Raw genomic sequence first — 25,717 nt, forward strand, 5'->3', positions numbered from 1 at the left:
TAATTATGTTCATGTCAAATCAAGCACAAATGCATTTTTGGACCCGTGTGATTCATACGAAATCAATTTGCTCATCTTTACATTTCCCAATATGGTTTCTCGTCTAGTCCATTTGGAACCTCTCGCTATGTGATTTCAGCTAATGTGGAATCTTTTATTTTTAGAGGTCGAACTGGTAAGCTACGAGTCTTGTCCCTGAAGATTGGGCTCATGTGTTTATCTAAAGGCCTTCTAGAAGAGAAATACAGACGTAAGTGCACAACTTAATGCTTTTATTTATTTAAACCAACCCAGATGCCATAGTTGGGCCTTCATGTTCCCTGAGTGACTTTCATATTCATCACATGTAATGCTGCTCTATTTATGGCATCTCTATGAAGTTATCCCTGGCTAAGCAATCACTTCCCTTAATGGAATCATGTGGGGGATTTTTCTTTAAAATGTATAAATATTAAGAGGTATCACCTGAAAATACTTAATTTCTAAATGCTTATTAAATGATAAATGCTCTATTAAACTCTCATCCATCTTGCTGTTTCCTCAAGCACATTAAGCTTCTATTTTTCCTCTAAATGGTCCCTGTGTGAGCTACATTCCCTCTTTGACATTTCTGAATATAATGAGCAATATTATTTTTTTTTATTTTAAGCCATAAAATATGTTTCATTTCATACAGTGGTGCCATGCTGGGGCTTACGGTTAAATATCAACCAGAAATATTACTATAGTGAAAAATATTAAGGATTTTCCCGAATATCAAGTTGGCAAAGTATTCCAGCATGTACTCATTTAAGTGATGATTTGTTTCCACTTAGCCTCTCTAGCTCATTTTATAATGTGTTTAATAGCACAAATACAGAATATTTTAGACAGGTTTCTTAACACACACACACACACTCCTCCCTACCTTTCTCTCTTTATTCTTTATACTGGCATGGATAAGGCAGTTGGTAAAAGTAATGTCTTTGTTTTAAAAGGAAAGTTCATATTAAAAATACTTCTCTACAGTGTTGGACAGGGATGCTAGGGGCCCACCAGAAATCCTTAGACCATAGGCCAACTATCCAAAATATTTTTTATCATCTTCCTACTCAGATTCCTTGTTCGGCTAGTCTCTTCTCTTTACCTACTTTCTTCACTTTGTTTCCATACAGAAAAGATAAATGACAAAGATATAGGCATACATAGGCATATTTGGGTAAGAAGGAGGACCAACTGACACCTGGGCCCACTGGGAGTTTTCATGGTATCCTGATGGGCCAGTCCCACACTGCATCTCTGTAGAATTCTAAGACAGTTTTGCAGTTTTCTTATTTTGGGGTCTTCAATGATTTGACTTAAAGGAACAGTAACACTAAAAAATGAAAGAGCTTTAAAGTAATAAAAATATAATGCACTGTTGCCCTGCACTGGTAAAACTGGTGTGTTTGCTTCAGTAACACTACTTAATTTATATAATAAGCTGCTGTGTAGCCACGGGGGCAGCCATTCAAGCTGGAAAAAAGGAGAAAAGGCACAGGTTACATAACAGATAACAGATAAGCTCTGTGGAATACAATAGTGTTTTATCTGTTATCTGCTATGTGCCTGTGCCTTTTCTCCTTTGAATGGCTGCCCCCATGGCTACATAGCAGCTTATTTATATAAATTATAGTAGACTTTCTGAAGTAAACACACAACTTTTACCAGCGCAGGGCAGCAGCATATTATATTTTAGTTACTTTTATACACTTTCATTTTTTGGTGTTACTGTTCCTTTAAAGGGTTTGTTCACCTTCAAATAAACATTTAGAATAATGCAGAGAGTCAATTTAAAACTGTTCTTCATTGTTCTTCATATGTTTTTATTCATGGTTTTTAAATTATTAAGCTTTTTGTTCAGCAGCTCTCCAGTGTGGGATATAAGCAGCAATCTGGTTGCTAGAGTCCAGATTCACCTAGCAACCAGGCAGTTATTTGAAAGAGAAACTGGAATATCAATAGCTGAGGCCATACATAGAAAGATAAATTATAAAAAGCAACAATAACAATAAAACTGTAGCCACACAGAGCAATAGTTTTTTTGCTGCTGGGTTCAGCTGGAAAGAGTCAGAAGAAGGAGGCAAGGTTAGCCTAAGTGAGGAGCAAACACATAAAACCACCCTGCAAGCTGCTTTCCTGCCATCCAGAACACGGAGTAGCACTGATGGTTTTGAAGCCAGTTTCCATCTAAAAATTCATGCATTGAGTTACCAGAGCAATTGGGGGGTGGGGGGGGGGATAATTATTATTAACATTAACATTTATTTATAAAGCGCCAACATATTCCGCATCCTTAATTGCAAGAAGGATAACACATTTTTAATATGAACAGTTCAGATTTTTTTAATAAATGTATATTGAGGACAGCTTTATTTTATAATTGAGAAACTGCAAACAGACTTGCAATTTTGCTATACAACACCTTTTAAATAAACCCAATAGGATTGGTTTTCAACCAATATGGATTCAGTCAGCTTAGTAAGGATGAAGTGCAAGGTACTGGTTTACTGTCAAAGGGAAATCATTTGAAAAAATTAGAATTATTTACTTATAAGAGACTATATAGGAGGTAGGCCTCCCATAATTTGGAGCTTTCTAGATAAGTGTTTCTGGGTAAGCGGTCCCATACCCCTATATATTTGTTACATATAGATATAGATCTGATAAAAACAGAAATTATAGAAGGAATATTACAGTATGGAAGTCGGTAAGTGAACAAATATCAGTTTTGTTTCAATCATGCATCAATATACAGTGGTGTGAAAAACTATTTGCCCCCTTCCTGATTTCTTATTCTTTTGCATGTTTGTCACACTTAAATGTTTCTGCTCATCAAAAACCGTTAACTGTTAGTCAAAGATAACATAATTGAACACAAAATGCAGTTTTTAAATGAAGGTTTACGTTATTAAGGGAGAAAAAAAACTCCAAATCTACATGGCCCTGTGTGAAAAAGTGATTGCCCCCCTTGTTAAAAATAACTTAACTGTGGTTTATCAATTTCAATTTTCAATTTCAGTATCAATTTCTGTAGTCACCCCCAGGCCTGATTACTGCCACACCTGTTTCAATCAAGAAATCACTTAAATAGGAGCTACCTGACACAGAGAAGTAGACCAAAAGCACCTCAAAAGCTAGACATCATGCCAAGATCCAAAGAAATTCAGGAACAAATGAGAACAAAAGTAATTGAGATCTATCAGTCTGGTAAAGGTTATAAAGCCATTTCTAAAGCTTTGGGACTCCAGCGAACCACAGTGAGAGCCATTATCCACAAATGGCAAAAACATGGAACAGTGGTGAACCTTCCCAGGAGTGGCCGGCCGACCAAAATTACCCCAAGAGCGCAGAGACAACTCATCCGAGAGGCCACAAAAGACCCCAGGACAACATCTAAAGAACTGCAGGCCTCACTTGCCTCAATTAAGGTCAGTGTTCACGACTCCACCATAAGAAAGAGACTGGGCAAAAACGGCCTGCATGGCAGATTTCCAAGGCGCAAACCACTTTTAAGCAAAAAGAACATTATGGCTCGTCTCAATTTTGCTAAAAAACATCTCAATGATTGCCAAGACTTTTGGGAAAATATTTTGTGGACCGACGAGACAAAAGTTGAACTTTTTGGAAGGTGCGTGTCCCGTTACATCTGGCGTAAAAGTAACACAGCATTTCAGAAAAAGAACATCATACCAACAGTAAAATATGGTGGCGGTAGTGTGATGGTCTGGGGTTGTTTTGCTGCTTCAGGACCTGGAAGGCTTGCTGTGATAGATGGAACCATGAATTCTACTGTCTACCAAAAAATCCTGAAGGAGAATGTCCGGCCATCTGTTCGTCAACTCAAGCTGAAGCGATCTTGGGTGCTGCAGCAGGACAATGACCCAAAACACACCAGCAAATCCACCTCTGAATGGCTGAAGAAAAACAAAATGAAGACTTTGGAGTGGCCTAGTCAAAGTCCTGTCCTGAATCCTATTGAGATGTTGTGGCATGACCTTAAAAAGGCGGTTCATGCTAGAAAACCCTCAAATAAAGCTGAATTACAACAATTCTGCAAAGATGAGTGGGCCAAAATTCCTCCAGAGCGCTGTAAAAGACTCGTTGCAAGTTATCGCAAACGCTTGATTGCAGTTATTGCTGCTTAGGGTGGCCCAACCAGTTATTAGGTTCAGGGGGCAATTACTTTTTCACACAGGGCCATGTAGGTTTGGATTTTTTTTTTCCCTAAATAATAAAAACCCTCATTTAAAAACTGCATTTTGTGTTTACTTGTGTTATCTTTGACTAATAGTTAAATGTGTTTGATGATCAGAAACATTTTGTGTGACAAACATGCAAAAGAATAAGAAATCAGGAAGGGGGCAAATAGTTTTTCACACCACTGTATGCAAAGAGATATTACTGTACTGTGAATGAGACTTTTTTTTCAATCATCACTTTTGTATGTAAACCATTTTGGGAGGACATTGGTCCCAATCACATTTCACTTCAATGTCCTTGATGGAAATCGGCCTATTTAGAACTCTTCTGTATTAGAGTTGATTTTTATGTCTGTGCAGGTGCAATAAAGCATTCTATTTACAAAATATATCAAGTGGCTACATCCAGTTATAGTATTCTAGGTCTGCACTGACATATTCATTATCATTTTACTTAGGGGAGCGAAAATGAAGCTTTAATGCCTAGGAAGCAATCTGTGCTTGGCACGCTTTCAATTCGGCACATGGTAACAGTTTGCAGTCAGATCAGATTTTAAATGTACTTGCTCCTAAGTGACTTTTTGCTTTACAAGGTAGTCACTAGCACACAACCTCTATTAAGATATTCCGCAGCCGATAGGCACTGCCAGATTGAAAGTGAAAATCTAGACGCTCCCAGACCTTTGAATGTCAAGGCCTAAGCCATCTGGGTACAATCAACTGAAGTGAAAGAAATAGAAATAGCAACATATAAAAAATTATGAATGGGTTTTATCTGCAAGGATTCTAATGTGTACTATAAAAACACATATTAATGGGCACTTTCACTCATTAGTGTAGGAACAATATATGAAAATTGTGTGATTAAAAGGGATAATGGACTCAGGATTGTGATACAATAGTTGCTTATTAACAAAAAAACATGTGATTTTATTTTTTCTTCCATGGCAACTTGTATATGTATTTGCATAGAAAATACAATTAATATAAAAAATGTGTGTATTTTTAATATGCAATAATATGTTTTGAACTCTACAAAATGAAGTTAATAGCATTATTTCCATCTATATGGAAGGAATAATTAGAACACACTGAATAGTAACCTTCACCATATCCTTGCCCTCTATAGAGTACAGGTATGGGACCTGTTATTCAGAATACTCAGGACCTGGGGTTTTCCGGATAAGGGGTCTTTCTGTAATGTGGATCACCAAGCCTTAAGTCTAAGAAGAAATCATTAAAATATTAAATAAATCCAATAGGATTGTTTGCCTCCAATAAGGATTAATTATATTCTAGATGGGATCAAGTACTGTTTTATTGTAGAGAAAAAGGAAATCATTTTTAAAAGTTAGAATTATTTTATTATAATGGAGTCTATGGGAGATGACTGTCCAGTTATTCTGAGCTTTCTGGATAATGGGTTTCCAGATAACTGGTCCCATACCTATATTTATGCTATGGAATATTCTTAGAAGGTGGAGTCCTGGACACAGTCCAAAAAATCCAAACCTTTTTATGTACCACTTTGTCTATAAAATGACTCACTTCTGTAAGTTTTTATATCTTACAAAGAAGCATCACAACTCACAAGTATCAGACCTGAACTGGAAATCACATGACTTTTTGTCACGTAAACATGGAAGTTGAAAATTTTTTGCTGCGCACACAGCAACATTTAGGCCATTCCAAAACATAGTTTGCTAATGAGGGTTCGATTCGGTTCGGTATTCGGCCAAATCCTTTACAAAGGATTCAGGGCTTCGGCAGTATCCAAAAAAGTGGATTTGGTGCATCCCTAATACCGATATACTGGTTGTGATACAGAATATTGAACTAAAAAAACAATGAATTACAACATTATAATGGCTAAATACAACTGTAGTATTAAAATGAAAGCATATATTTTCTTCTTTCCATTGTTCTTAATTAAATGTTCTGTGTATTTTATATGTCATGGCTGGTGGCTTTTCATGAGGTTGGTTTCTTTTCAGTGGCTTTTTCCCACATCAGAGAGTTAATTTTGAAGAAATATCTTCCAGTGGAGACAGTCTTTGTCTGGAAAAACTATTTTATGTCCATTAGCACTTGCTGCTGCGTATCTAGCTGTGAGAGGTTCTGCTTTCAAACGCTACAGTTGAGACATTAATGGGAAACTGTTTTGTTATCCTAGCTTTTCACTGCTGTAGTGAAACAGCCATACAGTTTTAAAGCATTTTGCAACCCCAAGGGACATGTCAGAAAGCCCTTCCCTGCTGTAAGGGAGTCTCACCAGAGGATTAGAGAAATCCTGGGAAGGGTGTATTTACATAACTAGAGTGACATATATGGCTAATAGTTTCAGGTCACGAGGGCATAAAAAAGATTTTGCGCCTGTCAAGACTCCAGACAGCCTGCAAGTATTTTATCTGTAACACATGGTGGGTTTGCTGGTGTATCATATTATAAGCTACTATTTAAGCAATAAACTGCAAAGAAATGGGTAGATGTGTAGAAAAAACTTGTTCAAGTGGGTTGCCATTGGCTTGTTCTCCTATATAGCCTGCATATTCAACTTGATTATGGGTATATAAATGCTATGCCATAGCTTATAGGAAATAAAGGTTTAAATTATTTCCCTTGGTGTAATGGCACACTTTAGCATAATTTTTAAATAACACAAATACACATGGGTTCATTTATTTATGTCCAGTACTGCAGTTGTGGCTCTTCAGATTATGATGCAGATGGTTGTGTAAGTAATCCCATAAATGAAAGGTACTTGGGTAAAATAGTGCTAGTTGTTCTCTGTGCCGCTTAGTGTTTTCTACCTACCATTCCAAATCAAGCATAGTTGTGCCAATTTATGCAGGGGAACCCTGATGTTACCACCACCTCCTAACCAGGCAGTAGCTCCAGGTTTCCTACAGCGACCTGTGTCAAATGCCGCAGCACAGTTGTGCCGAAAGAATAGGGCTCACGCGCCGCTTACATGCCAAATGGCAGAAAATATTCACTTAATTATGTGGTTCTTATAGCACCCAGAACAGCCTAATGTGCCAAACTTTAGAGGCACTGGTGTTTGTCAGGCAATAGTTTTGTCTGATGAATGTGCTCCCTTAACCATCTGACTATTTCAGCCCAAAATTTAGACAGCAGCTTTTCAGATAAAGCAAAAACTTCAGGGGAAAATGTAAATGGCTTTTTCCTGAATGTTGCATTTTATATTATTCCTCTTACTGGATGTATTTGTCATTTTACTGTAAAAAAAAATCACATTTCTAAGAGACTAAGTTTCTAAGTTATGCTAAGGTGATTTTCTGGCATCATGTAGCCACCATGTGATTGTGTAAATGTACTAACCAGAAGTCCTCTCCCTATCCTAGATCTCTTTAAGGAAATATGTGGGGCAGGAGATACATGTGACCAGAGGCAGCTTGGCTTGCTACTTCATGATGCCATCCAAATCCCACGCCAGCTTGGGGAAGTGGCAGCCTTTGGAGGGAGTAACATTGAGCCAAGTGTACGCAGCTGCTTTCAACATGTAAGTGAGAAAAATGTTTCCTGTAACTGGTTCATGTTTAATGCATGTTTAGGGGCAGTATCCCAATTTGATTTTTTTGAGTTTTTTTTTGTGCTAAACAGGGCAAAGGGAAGTGAAAGCTACTCCATGTTTGAGCCTTAAAAGGCAGTTCTTCATCCTTTGTTTTGTTTTTGTTAGCAGAAGTTCATTATTTTAGGGAATTATCTGTTTACTGGTAATCTAATTATTTACAATGAAAGGACCAAACATGGAGCCTCAGTTTCCCTGTTTATGTAAAAAAAATAGCAAAAACCCTACTTTACCCCTAAGCTGTGCCCTTTTGGGTTCAAATACAGATATGATACCAGTGTACACTAAGGTGTCACATTCACATAAAGCTTTGTATGCGCACAGAGCATAATATAATGCCTATTACCATATTAGAAAAATAGTAAACACTGCCAGGAGAATCAGTTTGCACAATTCTGTACTTACTTGCAGGACCGGATTGGAAAATGGTGCACCCCTAGCCCCCCTGGCTTCTCATACCCCTGCACATTCCAAGCCTGCACTTATCCCTGGCTGCTTGCTCTGCCCTACCACCAACGCAGCACTTCATCCATCCCTCAGCTTTACTGTTGCCACCCTCTCTATACATAATCTTCTTCACTGGGGACTGAGAAGGCTATTCCCGTTGTTGTAATTTCATGGACCCAAGGGCCAAACATTCGAATAACTCCCCAAACACGTGGATCTTATAACATATGGCCACCTTAAACAATCAAAAGGAATTTTGGGGAACACTGATGTATATATAATGCTAAGGACAAGTAAAAAAAAAAAATAATGTTTCATAGGAGGAATATCCATGCACAGTGTAAGATAAAGAGGAGTCACAATATAAATACCAAAATCAACCGTGCTGATGTTTGTGCCTATGGTTTCTATCCCTGCTATACACCACAGTTCTGCTGTGGGGGTGAGGCTGCAAATGAAGTCTTGACAGTAACACATCTGTACCAAATGTCCAATGTGGGGCATAAATACTGTTAAAGTGATACTGACAGCCACTTAAAAAAATTTTTTACACCTGCTCTTGTGTTTTAATTTGTATCAGCATTAAATTCCTTATAAACTAAATCTGCAAAGTTTTTTCGCTTCATAATTATGGTAGCACGAATTACAGACCCACGGAGCAGCCATGTTTGTTCCCCTCTACCGGGTTTTAATTTAAATGCATCCCAAGTGAATAAATATGCCCAATCACAAACCTGCAATGCCCCTTCTGCTCTCAGCCGGTGTGTGACAAGCCCAGCTCCGTTGTCTATGTGTACTGGGGAGGGGGGGGGGGAACCCTTAGAAGCAGGCAGGCACCGCAAAGCTTAAGCTGGCCTGCTATTTAAATTCTTTGTGCGAAGAGCAGAAAGGGGGGTGGGGGCAGCCCTTTGAAGTAGGCAGGCAATGGAAAGATCAAGCTATGCTTGTGAGGGAGGGAGGGAGGGGCAGCTCCTTGAAGCAAACGGCAAGCTGAATCCTCCCAATTTATGACGTAGGCCTTTTGACAGATTGGGAAGCTACAGTCGGGCTGCCAGACAGTCAGGTTCTGGATCTACAGTAGGATTTATGTAGAGAAACAGGACTTTTAGGAAAAAACAGTCAACATGACCTATAGGTAGGTTTGGAAGTAGGTTCATATTTTTATAATACATTTTTTGGTGTCAGTATCACTTTAATCTAGTTTATAGCTGGGTTTTTTTTACAAGTTATAGTAAATTAGAATAGACAGCTGTATATTTCATTAATAAAATGGGATGTCTAACTAGAATTTCTACCTATAATCTTGTGTCCATTACTTGTATTACATTCAGATCCTGTGTGTTGTCACCTTCTCAAACAGTCAGCCTTTCTGTCTGTGCTTGAAAAATTGTGGCATCTTCACTTGAGACAGTTACAAATGCATTGGCAGTGACAGGTAATATCCTTTCATTGTCCATGAACATGGGAGTGCGTTTAGTGTGAAAGTCAAAAGATGAATAACCCAGCGCCAAGCAGCACTTTGTAATTGATGGTGAAGAGATCAATGTGAAGTCTATCAGTGACATTTTGTTTGTCCCAAGAGTTTTCAGATATTGGCACAAAATAAAAATACATAGGCATGTGGATTCATTTATGTTAATTTAGAGTAAAGTATAACCATGTTCTTAACACATTAACCCTCATATGTAATAAAAAGCACTAAGTTTGCCCAGTAGTAGTAGTAACCTGTAGCAGCCAATACGATGTTTGCTTTAAAACAGGTGACCAGTATATGCTTCCTGTTGACTGGTTGCAAGAGGTTTTTGCTCCTGGGCAAACTAACGTATATTATTACATTCCTAAAAGCCAAATTTTCCCTTGAGGAATGAAAGCAAGCCAGTCAAAGGAATCTGAGGTTTTTTCACACATCTCCCCGCTGAGGAGCAAGACGTTTAGATTTCATTGTTCCTTTTTCATGGTTTTCTGCCGCAACCTTATCCATCCTTCTTCATTCTTTTTACCTCAGGACCTTCTTCATAATAGTGTTTTGGTTTTTTTTGTTTCAAGCAAAGAAATGGCATTTACAAGCTGAGAATCCTATCAGAGAAGCTATGATGTATGGCATGTCTTAGGCAAAGATTTACTTTTAACCAGAGGAATAGTAAAAAAGATGCAGACATACATCACCGGATATTGATTTGCAAATTAGACAATGCAATATTGTCTGATAAAACACAAATCAGTTTAATGATATTCAGTTTAGTCTCCTCAGCATAAAAGTTCTAATGTAGAAATATTGCTGCAGTAAAATGTATATGTGTTTGCTTCCCCCTGCCAATAGCAAATTACTGCGTCCGTTTAGACTAAACAGCAGACTTAAGGTTGCAGTACTGTAAATACTCTTTTTAATGTGAAAACCTTAAAAGACATTTCAGTATCCGAGTAATGTTGTTTGTTGTACAAGCTAAATCCCTTGTACAGATATGTCCATATTATGCTTCCAATGGGAACCACAGAGTTACATTCCAATAATTGAGAATATAGAGTCTATTTATCAGTCTGACTTGTTCTCACTTTATTTTTCTGTAAATGTTCAGTAAGCGGAAGGTGCTATATAGTTTTCTAGCACATACATACATACATACATACATACATACACAGCATCTAATAACCATATAGTACATTGCCCCAAAATTGCTCCTCTTCTTACCTTAAAAGCCTTGCTGTGTCCATGCAGTATATTCACAGGCCCAGTGCACTTGTAGTTACCTTGCACACATTTCCTACTTTTGACTTTTTATTAACCCCCCCCCCCCCCCCCCCCGACCTCTTGGACAGCAAACGCTCACCCACCTCCAACAACTGTCATGTACGGATACTGTCCAAGTTGAAATGTATGTGACTTTGCATTTGTAGTCACGTAAGTTGACTGGAAAATTTTACAGTGCAGAGGTTTGATGCAGATGATGGAACTTTGTGCAGTAAATACGCTACTAGTCATCTCTGTGGTCTTTTTGACCTGAACTAGTGCACTTAATTGGTTGTTTCTTAGATGTCTATTTATTAATATTTCACAAACCTATTGGACTTGGTGGCCTCAGCTACTTACTTCCAAAGCTGCTTTGGAATCTACTAGGATAGATTAATAGCATTTTCTCTTCACACTTGACTGCGTGTATTTAGGATAAGCCTCCCAGAAGGATGAATGGTTCAGTAATTTAGCATCTATCTGCATGGGTGATGTGTGGATATCTACAAATCTTGCTCTTCAGCACAGGATGTGATACCACCTCACTGCATTGTGAATTTGATTTATTTACTGGCTTCAATAAAACTCTGCTTAGCGCAAGGTGAAAATTCCTGTCCATGTATCTCAACGTTTGACTGTTTCTGAAGCCAGCCATTTGGAAACATTTCCGCTTGAACTGTTTGCATTAAATAATCTTTAAAATGAATCAATACTAATAATCGCAGTAGTTGTACCATTTCAGTCATCGCTAAAATGTAGAAGAAGTTTATGTGATTATTTGCAGCCTAAATGAAATAGGTAATGCTGCTAGCTATGTAGGCATAGCTATGAACCCATTCAAGCATCACTTTTATTCAGTTTGTCTATAAAAGATACCAAATCTGTCAGTTAAATTCCTATGTATTCTCTGCTCATTTAACCACTATGGCTTATGTCAGCCAATAAGCTTTTGTTGCTATGCCTTTACTTTTAAAGGCTACTGCTCAAGACAATTTGTCATGTCAGGTTCCAGATTTAGCAAAACTGCTACTTTGCAAAATAATACAAACTAATTGTTCAGACTGTTGTTTAGTTAGTTTTTTCATGAAATTGTCAACATCCTATAATAATGCTTTTCCATTTTCTGTACAAAGTTATATTACTATATATACTCAAGTATAAGCCGATCCGAATATAAGCCGAGGTACCTAATTTTACCTAAAAAAACTGGAAAACCCTATTTACTCGAGTATAAGCCTAGGGTTGGAAATGCAGCAGCTACTGCTAAGTTTCAATAATCAAATATACTCAGCATGACCCACTGTGAATTTCTCATAAATATATAATGTTGGCAGCTGCAGATTAAGACCAATAATATGTATTATAGTCAAGTAATACTGTATATCTCCATAACACTTACATATTAACAATTTAGAGAGCTGCAACATTAAAGCAAACTGCCATGATATAGTGATAATGGAACCTCTGTCCTTCCAAAAGGCTTAGGGAAAACCTTGTGGGAATTATTTTCTACTATAGGTGCAAAAAGTGCACTAAATCATTGCAACCAATAGAGACCCATCACCCAAGTAATGAGACTAGGGCATTTTGAGGACCCCTGTTCTAGCCTGTTTGGCTGGTGGGGGCAGCGGGAATCACTAGCAGGGGTTCACACAAAGGGTGGTACCCAACTTGAGTATAAGCCGAGGGTGACTTTTTCAGTACATTTGGGGTGCTGAAAAATTCTGCTTATACTCCAGTATATATGGTAGTCCTTTATTAGTCCTTTATTTCCCATATGTAATAAAAGGCACTAAGTTTCCCAGGCGTAGTAACTCATAGCAACCAATAAGATGTTTGCTTTTGAACAGGTGACCAATATATTATGCCTGCTATGGGTTACTGCTCCTGGGCAAACTTAGTCCCTTTTTATTACATAAACCTTTTAGACAGATATTGTGACTGTCATAATGCTCTAGGTAGCAGTCCTTTTGAATAGCTTGACAAATGCTTGCCCTATGGCAGACACTAGAGGTGATGGATGGGCATACCTCAGCAACACCCTCTTATTTCCAGCTGTGGATTTATGGTCTTTAGGCAGCTCAGTAGAATTAAAAATGGCTGCCAGCAGATAGTGGTGATTAGGACATTGTGGTAAGAGAATCTTGCTTTTTAATATTTGGGCTTTTTGCCAATGTGTCTTAGTGAGAATATTTTGATTGGTAAAACTTTTTTTATTTTTATTTAATTATTAGGACTTGGTTTTTAAGGCTTTGAATCTTTATTTCTTATTGTGTTATTGATTTTTTTTTCTGTAAGGCATATGGGGCAAATGGGTTATGGTGTAAATTCAATCCCCCCTCAAAATTAGCTACTGAATAATTTCCTGTAGACATTTTAGACTATTTGAATCTGAATGGTATTAAAGCACAACTCAAACTTATCTAAGTATATAGATGGACCTATCTCCTTGGGAAATGGCCTCTTAAAAAGTGGAAGGACATTTTGGAAGACCAACTCAATTTATGTTTTATTTTAAATACAAGTTTGGGACTAAATATACATGACACCTAGGGGCAGATTCATCAAAGTACAAATTCAGATTTAGAATCCCGAAATGGGTAAAATTCGGATTAGATACGATAATTTCTGATGATCGGAAATGTCACGAAAATGCTTATGAAAAAATCGTTATAGTCACGATAATATTGTATTGGCGATCCGAAAGTCACATAATTTTCATTTATCTGAACGATCGTAAATGGCGGGAAAACCTTTCTGACTTTAATCCTTCTGTGCATGTTTTTGGAAGCCTCCCATAGGACTCAATGTCACTCTGCAGCTCCAACCTGGCCCAAGGAAAGTCTCCCATAGGGATCAATGTCACTCTGCAGCTCCAACCTGGCCCAAGGAAAGTCTCCCATAGGGCTCAATGGCACTCTGCAGCTCCAACCCGGCCCAAGGAAAGTCTCCCATAGGGCTCAATGGCACTCTGCAGCTCCAACCTGGCCCAAGGAAAGTCTCCCATAGGGCTCAATGGCACTCTGCAGCTCCAACCTGACCCAAGGAAAGTCTCCCATAGGGCTCAATGGCACTCTGCAGCTCCAACCTGACCCAAGGAAAGTCTCCCATAGGGCTCAATGGCACTCTGCAGCTCCAACCTGGCCCAAGGAAAGTCTCCCATAGGGATCAATGTCACTCTGCAGCTCCAACCTGGCCCAAGGAAAGTCTCCCATAGGGCTCAATGGCACTCTGCAGCTCCAACCTGGCCCAAGGAAAGTCTCCCATAGGGCTCAATGGCACTCTGCAGCTTCAACCCGGCCCAAGGAAAGTATCCCATAGGGCTCAATGTCACTCTGCAGCTCCAACCTGGCCCAAGGAAAGTCTCCCATAGGGCTCAATGTCACTCTGCAGCTCCAACCTGGCCCAAGGAAAGTCTCCCATAGGGATCAATGTCACTCTGCAGCTCCAACCTGGCCCAAGGAAAGTCTCCCATAGGGCTCAATGTCACTCTGCAGCTCCAACCTGACCCAAGGAAAGTCTCCCATAGGGCTCAATGTCACTCTGCAGCTCCAACCTGACCCAAGGAAAGTCTCCCATAGGGCTCAATGGCACTCTGCAGCTCCAACCTGGCCCAAGGAAAGTCTCCCATAGGACTCAATGGCACTCTGCAGCTCCAACCTGACCCAAGGAAAGTCTCCCATAGGACTCAATGGCACTCTGCAGCTCCAACCTGACCCAAGGAAAGTCTCCCATAGGAATCAATGGCACTCTGCAGCTCCAACCTGACCCAAGGAAAGTCTCCCATAGGGCTCAATGGCACTCTGCAGCTTCAACCCGGCCCAAGGAAAGTATCCCATAGGGCTCAATGTCACTCTGCAGCTCCAACCTGGCCCAAGGAAAGTCTCCCATAGGGCTCAATGTCACTCTGCAGCTCCAACCTGGCCCAAGGAAAGTCTCCCATAGGGATCAATGTCACTCTGCAGCTCCAACCTGGCCCAAGGAAAGTCTCCCATAGGGCTCAATGTCACTCTGCAGCTCCAACCTGACCCAAGGAAAGTCTCCCATAGGGCTCAATGTCACTCTGCAGCTCCAACCTGACCCAAGGAAAGTCTCCCATAGGGCTCAATGGCACTCTGCAGCTCCAACCTGGCCCAAGGAAAGTCTCCCATAGGACTCAATGGCACTCTGCAGCTCCAACCTGACCCAAGGAAAGTCTCCCATAGGACTCAATGGCACTCTGCAGCTCCAACCTGACCCAAGGAAAGTCTCCCATAGGAATCAATGGCACTCTGCAGCTCCAACCTGGCCCAAGGAAAGTCTCCCATAGGGCTCAATGGCACTCTGCAGCTCCAACCTGGCCCAAGGAAAGTCTCCCATAGGGATCAATGGCACTCTGCAGCTCCAACCTGGCCCAAGGAAAGTCACGATGCCGAAGCTTGAATGAATCCAAAATTTTCGTACTCGTTGAGACAAATATGATTTTGTTGCGTAAATTTTGATGCACAGTACGAAAAAGTTGTGCAAATTAGCAAAAAAAACGGCGAAAATATGCACAGTACAAAAACTTACAATAAATACAATTTTTTTGTATTCGGATTCAATCTTTAACTTTAATGAATGTGCCCCCTAGAAAAGGGTTTAAAACAATAGTTCCATAGCATAAGGTGGTACCAACATCCTATTTATTCACCAAAATAGTCACCATATATATTGGTCCATTCTGGTAAGGCACAGCTGTTCAGCACACCCAGATAAAAGTTGGTCCATATGTTTTTTGGTAATAAGGAGCATGAGATGAGTATGTTGGTACATGTTATGGTAAAAACAGGTATAAGGTAATATATTGTATTATATATGTAATGTCCCAAGATATATAATCTTTGAAGAATTCTGTCCATTTGTATGTAGTTACATAGTTACATAGGGTTGAAAAAAGACCTGTGTCCATCAAGTTCAACCCATCCAAGTAAACCCAGCACACCTAACCCACACCTACCAATCTATACTCACATACATAAACTATAAATACAACCACTAGTACTAACTGTAGATATTAGTATCACAATAGCCTTGGATATTCTGATTGATCAAGAACTCATCCAGGCCCCTCTTAAAGGCATTAACAGAATCTGCCATTACCACATCACTAGGAAGGGCATTCCATAACCTCACTGCCCTCACCGTGAAAAACCACCTACGCTGCTTCAAATGGAAGCTCCGTTCCTCTAATCTAAAGGGGTGACCTCTGGTGCGTTGATTGTTTTTATGGGAAAAAAGAACATCCCCCAACTGCCTATAATCCCCTCTAATGTACTTGTACAGAGTAATCATGTCCCCTCGCAAGCGCCTCTTTTCCAGAGAAAACAACCCCAACCTCGACAGTCTAACCTCATAGTTTAAATCTTCCATCCCCTTAACCAGTTTAGTTGCACGTCTCTGCACTCTCTCCAGCTCATTAATATCCTTCTTAAGGACTGGAGCCCAAAACTGCACTGCATACTCAAGGTGAGGCCTTACCAGGGACCTATAAAGGGGCAAAATTATGTTCTCATCCCTTGAGTCAATGCCCTTTTTTATACAAGACAGCACTTTATTTGCTTTAGTAGCCACAGAATGACACTGCCTGGAATTAGACAACTTGTTATCAACAAAAACCCCTAGATGTAGTCATTGCACTCAAACTCACTGCATACTCTGATACTGTGAGAATAAACCAGGCAAAGCCATTGTAATGTGGCTGTTTCTCCTGAATCTTTATGCATTTTCCTTTAATGTCTATCATTGTTATGTGATACTTTATAGTAACCGAATGCCACTAAAAAAGCTGCAGTCACCTGTGAAAGAAAGGGCAGCCTCGCTAGTTCATATCTAGCACAGACATAAGGCTTTCATCATTAGGAAAAAGTCCAGGCACTTTGTCTGAGATCATCTGACCTTGGAAAGAGATGGGACAGATGGGGATACACTGATTGGTTTTCATCTGCTGTCAGTTTACATGTTCGTGTGTTATTACAAATAATGTTAAAATACTAAAAATTTGAATTCTGGCGTAGGGAAAATTGCATGTCTGCAGGTTTTTTAAAATGAATGTGCAGTGCAGCCGGCTGACATTTTCTTGCAGGGTTTTTACTGTTTAGAACTGCATTTCCTTCATATTGCTTCAAATGTGTTGAGAGGTACCATTTTAACCTAACCAGAATAATAATCAAGCTATGAATTTTAAATTCTGTATTGTTGTTGTCTTACTGAATGCTGTTTTGTGTATTCTGCATGGATGTGCTCAAACCTAAACGAATATGTTATCCTATAGGCTCAAAATAAACCCGAAATTGATGTCAAGCATTTTATTGAGTGGATGCGCTTGGAACCTCAGTCTATGGTATGGCTACCTGTACTACACAGAGTAGCCGCTGCTGAAACTGCTAAGCATCAAGCCAAGTGTAACATCTGTAAAGAATGCCCCATTGTTGGATTCAGGTACTTAAATATAAATACTGTCTGTAAATTATTTATAAAAAAGAAAAATCAAACTTGGTCTCAATGGGCCAGATTGGAAGCTTTAATCTACTCATGTCTGGCGAGCTTTAAGGCTATAATAGATTCTGTTCTACTTTTAGGTACAGGAGTCTAAAGCATTTTAACTATGATGTGTGCCAAAGTTGCTTCTTTTCTGGAAGGACAGCAAAGGGTCACAAGCTACATCACCCAATGGTGGAATACTGCACTCCTGTGAGTACTAGAGGTCATCACTTTTTATTGCATGCACAGTTGCCTTTTCTACATTCTGTGGTAAAAATAAAAAAGGGTGTTTAGAATAAAGAAAATCTGTTACTATAGAACAAATACTGTAGCTTTGAAGTGAGTATGTAGAATGGGAACAGTTGTCCTAAATGTCATTTTCTGAGATTTCCAGTTCCACCTTAACAGATTGCCTTCTGTACAGGTTGATTTTATAGTGTGAATAACTTTAATGATTTTTCAGTTACTGTATTATACCATACCTGAGGAAGGGACCTAAATTGTACCATACCTGAGGAAGGGACCTAAATTGTACCATACCTGAGGAAGGGACCTAAATTGTACCATACCTGAGGAAGGGACCTAAATTGTACCATACCTGAGGAAGGGACCTAAATAGTACCATACCCGAGGAAGGGACCTTAATTGTACCATACCCGAGGAAGGGACCTTAATTGTACCATACCTGAGGAAGGGTCCTAAATTGTACCATACCCGAGGAAGGGACCTAAATTGTACCATACCCGAGGAAGGGACCTAAATTGTACCATACCCGAGGAAGGGACCTAAATTGTACCATACCTGAGGAAGGGACCTAAATTGTACCATACCCGAGGAAGGGACCTAAATTGTACCACACCCGAGGAAGGGACCTAAATTGTACCACACCGAGGAAGGGACCTAAATTGTACCACACCCGAGGAAGGGACCTAAATTGTACCACACCCGAGGAAGGGACCTAAATTGTACCATACCCGAGGAAGGGACCTAAATTCTACCATGCCTGAGGAAGGACCCTAAATTCTACCATGCCTGAGGAAGGGCCCTAAATTCTACCATGCCTGAGGAAGGGACCTAAATTGTACCATACCTGAGAAAGGGACCTAAATTGTACTATACATGAGGAAGGCACCTAAATTGTACCATGCCTGAGGAAGGGACCTAAATTGTACCATGCCTGAGAAAGCTAAATTATTTTTTTAATATATGTTTGTTGTCTGTAGATGCTCTTAGTCCACTATAGAAGTCCTTCATAAAAACAATGAGATGCTCAGGTACATACATTTTCATAAGAATAATCTGTCAACACAGTTGAAGACTTTTCTGTAGTTAATGAAGCTCATGTTGACTTACTTATCGATTCCTTGTCTTTTTCCATTATCTAGCATCCATCAGCACTACTATCTTTTGCTCGCTCCTGGAATATTTCTAATTTCAGCTTGTAGGTCTGGCAGGTTGTTGGTTTAATGTAGGGCTCTAGTCAGCCTTGCAAGATCTTTAGGATAATTCCACTGACATCTAAAGTAAGGGAAATTGTGTGATAGTTTGCAGATTCTGCAAGGGCTTCTTTCTTTTGGTATAAACTGCCGTCTTCCAGTCTATCAGACGTTTTCTAGACTTGGCATAATTTGGTCTAGTTCTTCTTTATTTGCTTGTAATATTTCGACTGACCTTGACTTTTTTATGCAGTGGTCTGTCTGAATCTGTCTTCATATTGTAGCCATGTAGGTGACAATTTTAAAAGTATCTTCATTGTTTGCTTTTCTGTATATTTTTTTCAATTTATTTCTTACCATTTTGCTTGATCTTTGTTTCTTTCTGCATGCCAAGGCTGTAGCTTCTTTTTGCTACAGCAATTATTGTGTTACAATGGTTACAGTAGATATTGTTGGTTCTTGTCCTTCCTGGCAGCTCTAGTTATTTTATTCTTCTTGATTCTTCTTGATTTTTGCTTGTATTAACTTTTTTGTAAAGTCATACATTTTTCAAATTTGATGACTTCTATGAATTTTATGCACAATTAGTCTGCTTCTCTATCATGTAGCTGTAGCATCTGAAATTGGTTTCTGATATTTTCCATTCAAGGCAATGGGTACATTCCCTAAGTCGTATCTTGGAAATCTCATGTCCTTGTTGTTCAGCTTCACTTTAAGCTTGCAGAGGTCCGTGATCTGTTACATAGTCTTCTTCAGGAGATTCCTTTGCTTTTAAAATTAAGCCGTTCCATCACCTGGTACAGAAAGTGTAGTCTGTTTGATTTCAATGAACTCCATCTGGTGATGTCTAGGTGTTAAAACAACATTTTGGTTACCTAATAAATGTATTGCCAAGCAAATTCTTAATTGCCATTGTTTTCATGGTTCCTAATCATTATTCTTCTTCATTTCTGCTTTCAAAGCCATGCTGTCCCACTGTTTAATCTTCTCATTTGCTAATGTGGCATTCAAAGCAATTACTAACAGTATATATGGTTTGCGCCTTCTGGCAATTTCATCTGGGCCTGATCATCAAATGTTTTGATTTCTTCTTTATCTGCTTATAATGAATAATAGATATACTATACTTGCTTTCTAAAAAAAAGTGAAATAAAACTAAAATGAGTCAGTGAAGAGGTGCGAAATACTTTAAGAAGAAAAGGACTGCATGTTAGTTTAGGATTTAGTATGATGTGTGTGGGTTTAGGATTTAGTATGATGATTTTTTTCTGTTTTACAAAATGCTAATTTTACATTTTATTCCACAGGAAACCCATAGAGTATATTGATGATGTGTTCTAAAAGCATTGATAAATTATTTGGCTTTCCCCTTTTTAAACCAGCAGAACCATCAAAAAATTAAAATACTTCTACACATAATGTAGGGGCAGATTTATCAAATATGAGAATGTAAAGCACAAAGTGAATATACTTGAGAATATTATTAAAGAACAAGATATAAAAATTTTAATAAAAAAAACCCAGCAAGTAAAAGCTGTTAAGTTTCTACAGAAATCAGTGGGAATTGTATCAAGCAGCTTATTTATTGAAAATGATGATTCTTGCTTCTTTTGATTATTCTTCAGTGAGAAAACATAATGTGACTATTCTGTCTAAGTTTTTCCTTAATGGGATTTTTAGAATTGTATTTATCAAATAGCGAACTCTAAATTGTATCCATTGATAAATATGCTTAAAAATCCCACAGGAATGAATATAGAAAGTGGGTGCATTTTTCTATAGCGAGCTCTGAACATTTTAATAATTCTGCCCCTTAGTGTTTATGACAGTACCGTGCATGTACCAGCAGAATTACATTGGCCCCTAGTTTTGAGGAGGGCAACATGAGTATCCACACTCAGCAATACATACTATTAATCTTATATAGATCTATTGCTCCTCTTTGCCTTTTCACAACAGAGAACTGAATACATTTTTCTAAATGATAAAATGCCTGTAGTCTACACAGTCCCCTAATGTTTCTTACATATACGTGGTGATACTTGGTCACCAATAACACATTTGTTCTAGAAGTGTCTTTATTTTATGTTCTCTTGGATGGGTAGAATGGCATGTCCTGTGGTGTTATAGGAGTCACAGTGGTCCTTATGATTAGCCCTGTTTGATTAGCCATATAGTTGTTCTAGTCACATTTGAGTAAACAACTTCCTTCCATATCACAGGAACTGGGGTCTCTAGAAACTGAAACTGATGGATTTCTGCTTGAAAAGCTTAGCAATTTTTCTCTGTTAGAAAAAAAAACCTGTTTCTTTAGAATGGTTGCTTTAAGGCAAAAGAAAGGATCTGGGGACATTTGGCTGTAAATAAACCAGATTCCTTTTAGCTAATGCAGGACTTCTAAACATTTTAAGACTAGACACTTTTTCTTCTGGTTTAAATCCTTGGAGGCAAAACTTCAGAACTGATACTTGTCTCCCAGTGGATCGATCTGCTGCTGCTGTAATTACTGTTGATGTGTTACTTTAGAAGGATGCTGACCAATATTCTATTTCCCTAAAGACTCTCATACCGTGATAAGCAACACGTCAAGAATTATTAGCGTAAATGGAAGCTTTTTCCCTTAAGGCGGAATATGTTTCATACGTAATAAAGCATACTCACTTGCATAGCAGAAATGCTCCTGGGTTATAAAGGAAAAAATAAACTGCTATCTACATTGAGTTTTCTCTAAAATAAATCGTTTTGGCTGAATATAGAACCCTGGCTTTGTTTTTATATTTACGCTTGCTGCTATATGCCATTTTCCCAATTAGATCAAAGCTATTTGGTGTCTTTACATTTGAGTTGTAACACAAATGAGGGTTATTTCAGCGCCAGTCATGGGACTGCTGCCGCCCCCATCTCTCTTGCTTCTCTGGGTCCAGAGGGGGCCACGTCGCTAGTGTAGTGAGCACCATTGCATCTCTGCAACTTTTTGCCACCTCTGGTAACTGGTCACTCCCTGCCGCTTGAGGCTCTTACAGGAGCGGCCCTGGGTTATATCCAGGAACTTTTTATATATTCCATATCTTTAAGCAAAGCATATACAATATTCTTATGAGAGCACTTTATAATTCTTTAATTTAGCCCATGCGTCCGTTTATTTTAGAGTTAATAAATATTTGAATAATCCTTTCAGATGGGTTTGAGTATGTGTGTAAGTACTACAGTACCACTGTACTACAGTATCTTAGTCGAGAGCACGTTTTATAAGGCCTTGCCAAGTGTTTCTCCTCTAATGAAGCATAACAACAGTTGGCTCAGGTGTATTCTCAGTCTGATGATTATCTATTTGTCAGTGAGGATGAGAGAAAATGCCAGTTAGTGAACTTTACTTCTGATTTGCCTGTGTGTGAGCTACAGGCTTCTGTACAGCCAACTGAGATGTGACAAGTCAGCACCTGGCATACAAGCTGCTTTTCTGTGCATGCATGTATTCTTTAGATCTGCTTGGATCATCATACCTGTGCTTACAGTGCTCTCTAGTCTCTGTATACAATATAACAATCTGGGCCAATTCTGTCTCCATTTCACATTATTTAGGTGTAATCAAAAAGACAAATACTTCTCAACTATCTGTAGATAAGTATATTGGTTTCAGATACAGATGGCACCTAAGGTACAAAGTAGGTTCATATTAGGCACCCAGGGTGCAGTGACAACCAAGCCAATTATTTTGTACAATGCTAGGTATCACTTTTGGCAGCGGAAAAATATTTAGAAATAATCATAAGTAGCAAATTTGGTTGGTTAGCACTGGACCATGACAAACACCTAAGTAAATAAACTGTAATATCAGTAAGAATACATATGTTCATTTACAAAACAGAATCCTGACTGGTGGGTTGTGGTTACATAGCCTAAATCCCACAGCCACAGACAGAAGGCCATTTCAAATATTTGAAAAATGAATACAACATCTCTCTCTCCCTGCAACGTAGACTTGTAAAAATAGATACAGTCTATACAAGATTCTTAAACTGTAACAGAGACTGACTGATTATCTACACATAAAAGTCTTTCCAAATAAACCAAGGTTTTGAAGGCTGCAATGTTGAAAAAATGGTAATATTATCTACTGTAGCCCCAAGGTCTGCTCCTCTGCAGCACAGGGTTATTTATAATATGGATATATACACCCAACCTCCCAATCTAAGGTTCCCATATTTTATCTTTTTTCTGGAACTTTCTTTCTTTCATAATGCATTTAAATGGCAACATTGGTGTTCCTCAATTTATGGCATGATTTTTGGCTGTTCTCCTTAAAAACATCTCTTTATCCCCTGTGTGTTAGCTTTCTTGAAATAGTTTTATGTTTTCTTGAATTTTTAGTATTTTTTTTTTTTACGGTCAAGCCCTGATTAATTAATGTCCCCTCATTTTACTTTTTCCATTTTACTTTTTTTAGTTTTGTTTGTTATTTTTTTTGAACCCCTGGGTTTGACTGTGTCTGGTTATAAGGCTTGTGGAGCCATTGTTACAAGTTGCTGTTTACTTAGAAATGTACTGGTTTCTATTCACGTAGAAATATCAAAAGCTTGTAGCAGAGAATATAAAATATATTTTACTTACTATTAATGGCATAAAAATTTGCATCAACTGTTTGCGGCATTTATCTAGTCATCATTCCAGTTCCCGTATTCATTGATTCTGCATACAAATGAAGCATTGTTACACTTGCCAACATATTGGCTTGAAAATATAGCACAAGGCACAAAACAAGCTGAGTGCTTCATTTATCTGCTTTGGGATTAACATCTGGTCCACCACAGAGTTTAAAATAAAAATGGCAATTCTGACACTTGTATTGCTTCTTTGAGAGTTCAGCCCAGAAATATTAGGCTACTTTTTGAAAGCGTGCTCATCTAGATCTGAGGGAACAAAAGACTTCTAATCTACTCTAAATTGTACCATATATATATATATATATATATATATATATATATATATATATATATATGCACTGAAGTTCGATTGGAGGTTGAATTTGATGGACTTTGGTTTTTTTCTACCCAAATTAACTATGTAAACTAAAAACTTGATTAAATATTCTGTTTATATAGCCCTGATCTATACTGCAAGTTGATTTGTTTTAATGCACCTAGAAGTATGTATTTACTTGGCAACAAAAAAATAAAATTTTCCAAGATCTCTTTCAATTCGCTTTAATGTTGCCCTACTGTAATGTACTGCATAAATAACAGTATGGAGTGAAATTGTGCCAGATGCTTGTGCTGCTGAAAATAGCAAAATAGCTTCCAGCATTTCACTGAACGGAACAGAGTTGAACCTTTTTAGTGACACTCTAAGACACAAATATTACATTTCAATATAATACAGACACTTTTTAACATTAAAGGAGAAGAAAGGTAAACAAAAAACAGTTTTTGTCCAATATTAATTTTCTGTATTGTGTACTGAAGGTCTATATTTAAATCTTAATTTAAAACTGTATAAAGAAACTGAAACTCATGGAAGAACAGAGGGATATAGCATGCCCAGGGCCTGGCCTTACCACTTTGCCATGCTTCATGCACAAGGAAGGTGGGGGGGGGGGACTAGAATCAGAAGTTGAATGATGTCACTCAACTCTAATAGCCCAGATGCTTTAATACTTTACATGCAATGAGATTGGGTGCCACAGTGATTTAGCAGAATAAAACTGCAAAATTGGGTTCTTTATCATTGTTACAATGATGCATATTACAGAACCCTTTCAGCTAAGCCAAACTTATAAAATACCTTTCATTAGCCTTTAAAATTATTTTCCTGTTCTAGCTCCAGTACTTCGTAATAATTACTAACAGTCAGTTTTTACTCGAAATTTGAGGTAAAAGAGTCACTTACCTTGCGTGTCAAAACTGAACTAAAACAATGGATTTCAGACCTAGTCTATCCTGCGCTAAATCACATGCCTGGCTAGTAACCAATGTAAACAGTTGGGCTTTGCTTTATTCAAAAGACAAGTTGCACTTAATTTGCAATGGTTAAGAAATGCTTTGATAATATATATTATAAACAATTTGATAAACTATATACCCAGTGGGCATCTTTGTTATATGGCGGTGGCAGACACTGACCCAGCAACCAGAAAACCAATTTATCCTGTATTTATGATCAGCTAAATCTTTTATCATTTATTTCTGTTCCGATCATCTTCTGTTTTCTTCTAGTTTGTCATATAAAACCACAGCCTGGTTGCTAGGATAAGTGGGACTAACAACCAGGTAGCAGGTTAAATTCCAAAGTGGAGAGTCAGTCCCTAATATTGTGCAGTACGGCAACCCAGTGGCTGGTTTCTGCAGGGCTACTGTGAGTGTGATTAATGGTAGAAATATGGGCATACAACTGGATAGAGGAAACGGCAGTATGGCATAGTCTATATGAAACTTTCTATATAATACACAATTAGAATATTAACATATAGTAACCCTCAACTTGTTTGCTGCAGATTGTAAAAAAATGCTGCCGCTGTACAGAGTTCCAAGCCATTTGAGGGATATAGGTTAATCAATGCGGGATTCTTGGGTTGCCAGTTTTTTACATTAAAAACCAAATTGATGGCATGGAAATGGTTTAGATGTAACAAACATTTAAGTGCAGGAATAAAAAGAGACTGCAGATTTTACAGTAATTCCAGAAAAACATCTCCTAATGAGCCAGTGTGCTGAAGCATAGTTGTATTCCAGCCAAATTCCAAGTCATGCAATTATTTTCTGCATTCAGTTAAATTACTGCTTAACAGCCTTTGAGG

General features: G+C 38.4%; 1 protein-coding gene across 10 annotated transcripts in view; it reads left to right on the forward strand.

The window, feature by feature from the left end:
* utrn (utrophin) overlaps positions 1-25,717 on the forward strand; it is a 372,003-nt gene that overhangs the window by 325,933 nt on the left and 20,353 nt on the right. For all 10 annotated transcript variants that reach the window (XM_012963789.3, XM_004914663.4, XM_031901862.1 and 7 more), the window contains 4 exons: positions 165-250; positions 7,586-7,743; positions 17,280-17,446; positions 17,587-17,698. In XM_012963789.3, the coding sequence (XP_012819243.1) occupies positions 165-250; positions 7,586-7,743; positions 17,280-17,446; positions 17,587-17,698 (523 nt within the window). The remainder of the gene's footprint in view (positions 1-164; positions 251-7,585; positions 7,744-17,279; positions 17,447-17,586; positions 17,699-25,717) is intronic.

Source organism: Xenopus tropicalis, chromosome 5 (genome assembly GCF_000004195.4).
Source record: "Xenopus tropicalis strain Nigerian chromosome 5, UCB_Xtro_10.0, whole genome shotgun sequence".
NCBI classification, from domain to species: Eukaryota; Metazoa; Chordata; class Amphibia; order Anura; family Pipidae; genus Xenopus; species Xenopus tropicalis.